The 5,441-nt window shown below is 42.6% G+C and overlaps 1 protein-coding gene across 1 annotated transcript; it reads left to right on the forward strand.

Annotated features, from left to right (window-relative positions):
* Window positions 1-3,881: 3,881 nt before the first annotated feature.
* On the forward strand, window positions 3,882-4,885 carry lenep (lens epithelial protein; the record flags this gene model as incomplete). The annotated part of the gene is made up of 2 exons (XM_080767786.1): window positions 3,882-3,936; window positions 4,715-4,885. The coding sequence occupies exons 1-2, from the start codon at window positions 3,910-3,912 to the stop codon at window positions 4,883-4,885; spliced, it is 198 nt and encodes a 65-aa protein (XP_080623912.1). The 5' UTR covers window positions 3,882-3,909.
* Window positions 4,886-5,441: the final 556 nt, after the last annotated feature.

The raw sequence follows: 5,441 nt of genomic DNA on the forward strand, positions 1-5,441 counted from the left end.
GAATATATAAAAAGACTGTTTTTGTAGTGGGGATAAAAAACCCATTGGCATGACGCCTGAAATATGATGTCATCTGAAAACTAAAGGCGGAGTTGACGTTGATGCAGTAAAAACAAAACGGTGCTTTAACCCATTCTGACCTGAGATCAGATTCATACGAGGTTTCCACTGGACAACACACTGGTCTGATGAACCCATTCTGACCTGAGATCAGATTCTAAAAATGTCAGTAGTTCTTCGATTTTTCAAAAATAGCAGACCTACAAGCTCGTAGCGCGCCACTCGGTGGCGCGCTATGAGCTTGTAGATCTGCTATTTTTCAATAGCTAAAGCATAACATGATGCTGACACCAAAATGGGTTCCCGTTCAGAATGGGTTAAGACGTCACACGCTGTCTTGAGGACTGTTTGCAAGTGACAATCGATGGCCGACACACGTGTTTGGAGCATTTAAGGATATATATCGTTGAAGCGAGCTATCGCGCTCCTTCAGACTGCGTTGCACGACAACAAGTTGAAGCAATCAACGAACGAACCAACGTCCCTCTGGTAATGTGACGCCATCTAGTGGCAATAATATTAGTTGAGGTGACCAGAAACTGACCACCACCACCACACGAGGCGGCCTGCCTTTCACGGGTGCCACTCGAGGGAATGACAGATTTTTTTTATTTGTTTTCCTAAAGCGTTTTGAGACGGAAAGGCGTGAAGGTAAAACGTGAGTTTTAAGCCCATTAAGATCTGAGGACACGATTCTACAAAATGTCTCCTATTATCGTAACAGTTTTCTCAAAAACCCCATGTTTCTATATCAGTGGTGCTCACACTTTTTCATGTCGAGGACACTCGAATATATCGCCGGAACCCCATCTGAAAATATGTTGTTTTCCCATAAGCAAAGATTTGAGTTAAAACTTTCACCATGTGAAAGAATATTATATTCAAACAATTGCACACATTTTCAGGCTTTTGCAAAAAAGAAAATAGCAGATCTACGAGCTTGTAGATCTGCTATTTGTCAACAGCTCAAGTTTAAAATAATAGTTAAAGTGGTTGAAAGCTACGAGGTGACACAGACGCGTCCTCAGGTCTAAATGGGCTAAGCCCTGCCGTGCGAAGAACCGAGTAGCAATCAGGTTTTAGAGTTGTCTTCGCAAACGAGGAGAGACACACTCTTCCGCCACCTTCTGCTCATAAGTGTTTTTTATATCTTTTTTTTTTACTTGTGCCTTGTTTTACTGGATGCAGTCACCTGGTGTACTTAATACAGTGACACACACACACACACAGACACAAACGCATCAGTCCAGTCCAGTGATGGCAATCTCTGCACATATCTTACTTTCAGCCCGTGTTCACGCGGTATCCTGATGTCACCTTCCTCCCGGGGGCGTATTTCCTGGTCGCCTGTAAATATATAGCATCCATACCGATTGGTCGAGCGTCACATGACATACGAGGTCCGTCCCGATCGGTGGGCTTTTTGTACTGGGTTCCTGGACTGACATTCTCGCGGGTTATATCCAATGATTTCCTTTGATTTAAACGGAAATCTCTCACACACACGCACGCACGCACACACACACACTCCCCAATCCGAGGGATAGCTGGGCCCGCCAGCCAATCACATGGTCAATGAAATAAATGTAATAAGCGTGGGTGCTTTACACCCTGTCGTGCACGCGTGTGCTCGAACCAAAAGGACCCACCCGTCCCTCCGTCCGTCCGTCCGTCCGCATCACCAGTGAGTCAGTCCAGAATCGTCACCGCTCTTCATCACAGCTGCCTTTTCGTTGCATGAAACTCGTGATTTGTCGTCGTTTGTTGATGGTTCTTGGTGACGTTGTGATCAATGCTGGTGTACACTTTTGTTTTTGTTTTTGTTTTCTATTATGAGTTCTCATTTTGACGCCAAAGGTTTCTTTCAGATACCCTGTAAAAAATGATGAACCCATTAAGACCCGCCTGAGGCCGTTTTCTACAAAGTGTCTTCTAAATCCCGAACGTGTGTTGTCGCTATTATCAGTGGTGCTCAAAACTTTTGACGTGAGAAATTATACATATTTGGCCGCGAACCGCCCTCTGACAATAATGTTGTTCCAGGTGGGACCTCCATTAGCGTGACACAAAAATGACGAGCTATGAGCTTGTACTGTATATCTACTGTTTTTTAATGGCCAAAGCATAAAATAATATGGCTACATTTTTAAATGGACACGGAACACTTTCCTGGTCTTAATGGGTTAATGATTTTGTTTTCCTTTGACTTGTGTTTTAATACTTATTTACTTTTTTGAGGGGAGGGGGGGGGGGGGGGGGGGGGGCGAGGTTAAAAATGTCTGTTTATACCTGTATCTGAAAATATAGATTGCATATAAGTATATAAATCATGTCATCTTTCATGGTGAGCTTTGGTTTTAAATACACTCTGGAAATGTCAGCCTCAGAGTCCTCTCTCTTTACTGACATTGAGTTATTGTACCGGTAAGTTAGAAACAGTTATGTGTATGAATGAAGCTATTCGCTATTAGCTGCACTGAAACTTTCCTCTTCTACGCTATAAAAATGCAATTCACTAGGTGAGACATGACCTTTGACACGATCTATTCTAAATGTCTTAGTAGAAGAGCAGAGAGACAAAATACAATCACCCCAAGTGTAGACTTTGTATTGTATTAACATTGTATAAATCGGATTCAACAAAAATACATTTTATTCATGAAGAATTACATAATGTTGCTTTAAATACAGATAATATGAATTACGTGACCAGAGCATAATATGAAGTCCATTAATAGAGATAATATGAATTATAATTAAACGGTGTACTGTATGAAGAGAGATTGTGAGTCCTGTAGTGAAATGGAACAGATCTGGAAAACTCTCCTGGTTGAATTAGAGAGAGAAATGGAGACTGATGAAAAGAGACCCAAAAATGGAGACAAAAGAGAGAGAAGGTTATGGACAGTGACCGATGGAGAAAGTTTGTGTGTGGGTGTGCGTTAAGTGTGTGTGTGTGTGTGTGTGTGTGTGTGTGTGTGTGTGTGCTGGAAGCGTGTATAGAGGAGATGAATGAGGCGGATTAGCGGAACACAACAGCGGTGAATAAGCACACAGTGCCAGGGAAGAGCACAGAAGCAGCAGGAGGAGCGTGGATGGACGGACGCATGCATGAATGGAGATAAGGTTATAAGTAGGACTCGGAGTGGGGAGGTCGTGGGTGACCTTTTTGGAACGAGCACGGGAGGCAATCGATCACACAGACGGACACACTCCTCCTCTCTCTGCGTTCACATTGAACTCCTCGTCTCCTCCCCCTCCTATAGTCTGCTCCATCTTCTCTCCTCCTGCCGGACTCCTCCTCATCCTCAGTGGTGGAAAGAAACTAAGTACTGTATACCTAGAGTACAATTTTGAAGTGTTTGCAACTTTCCTTGAGTGTTTTATACGTTTACTTCTACTCCACTACATTTCAAGAGGCAAATATTGTACCTTTTACTTCACTACATTAATTTGAAAACTTTAGTTAGGCCTACTAGTTACTTCAGCCCTATGTACAGTACATTTCGGTCATTTGAAAATAGCCAACACATTGTGATCTTGTAGATCGGCTATTCATTTCCAAAGATGTTTAAACATTTGAAAACTTGAAATGGCACATTCTGCATAATGAGTGCTTTCTACTTTTGGTACATTTTGATAACGCTTTTTGTACATTTACTCAAGTCAAAGTTTAATTTCCGTATACTTTTACATAACGGAGTAGTTCTACATTGCAGTGTTGATAACTTTTACTGAAGTAAACCATGAGAGTACTTTTTCCCCCACCACCACAGCTCATCCTATAGTCTACACCTCCTCCCTGTTTGTTCTGCTCCAGAGAGGGAGCCATTATCAGCAGTAGCATCCATGCATCCTCAGCGCCCACTCCCCCAGGTATACTGCAAGGCTGTCACCATTTACTACTTTAGTTTTTATAGTTGACAATTCGTTTGTCACGCAAAATATGATTGTGATTAACCATTTAATTGTGTTATTCTGTTTTTGTTTTGTTTTTTGCATTGGAAATTGGAACGTTATGACTAGAAATGACAATTCTGGCTTTGTGATAAAAAAAAGGTGCAAATGCAGGGCAGATATGACAAATAACCAAGAAATATACCAAGAAATTACTGGCATTCTTTTATACTTAAAGAAATAGAAGAAATAGCTGGTCTATACACGCATACAACGCATCACGTTGTAGGCATACGCTTGTAGATCTGCTATTTTTTGCTTTTTTCAACATTGACACGATTATGACAACTATGACAAAAATAAGTGTGATTACCTCAAATCATAGCAATAAGATGATTATATGTTAATAATTGTGACAACCAATCCTGGTCTCTAAAACTGCCTCCCCCTGGCCAGCCGGGGCACCTGATGGAGGGGAAAGGAACTGGTTGGAATAACGTGTTCCTTCCACGCGCTACGTCCAACCAGGGAAACTCCCCCCCCTGTCAGGTTGTAAAGGAGCAACTTGGACACTCATGCATGAAGGAAGCAATGAGTTCAAGTCCGTTGGTCTCCCCAGGTTGGCAGAGGGTGTGTGTGTAGAGCCCAGGATCACATTAGATAATTGACACAGGGGTGAAAAATGGGTTACAAAATCGTGGGATAAAAATGTAAACAAAAACAAAAAAGTGACAACCCTACTCCTCCCCCCATGCAGGCCGTGCCTGCAGCCTCCCTAGGGCAGAACCTGCGCGACATGGCCATGGGCCTGGGCCGCGGGAACAAGCACCTGCTGGGGGGAAACATCGCCTACGGCTTCATCCAGTCCGTCAAGGAGTGTCTGTACTTCCTGCTGTGCTGCTGGTGCATCAAGGAGATCCTGGACTGACGTGTGATTTGATCCATTGAAACTTATGATTGAAATTTTGTATTCACAGTTTGTAGAATGGGTAGTGGGTACTGTACTGTACAGTTCAAAAGAAAGTACAGGTCAATGCAGAAACTGTGAGGATATAACCAGGAAAAGCACTAAGACTTGTTTACATCAGGGTCCTCCGTTTTCAATTCATCAGTGTGTTGGGTGTACGGACGGTCGCGTACAACACCAACACCAGCTGCCGACCAGGCGACCAGTCACTGAACCAATATTGATGGACTTAAAAAGAAGAAAAAGTCCAGTGAACTTAAAAGTTGTTGTGTCAGGAGGTTTCTGGAAAAGATGTGATGATGGTTTTTAATAAATATAGCAGATCTACAAGCTCAACGTGCCATATTGTAACCCGGTTCGTTGAGCTTGTGGATGTGCTGTGTTCACCAAAAATGTGAACGATTTGGTGCAGAGGGAAAAAATGGAGCGGCAACTATTAAGTGGTTAATGGTTCGTTAACATAATTGCATGTGCTGCATTTTTAAGATCTCACACTGGTCGACAGACAGATTGACAA

The sequence above is a fragment of the Protomyctophum bolini genome (assembly GCF_963924005.1).
Source record: "Protomyctophum bolini genome assembly, chromosome: 7".
Lineage (NCBI taxonomy): Eukaryota > Metazoa > Chordata > Actinopteri > Myctophiformes > Myctophidae > Protomyctophum > Protomyctophum bolini.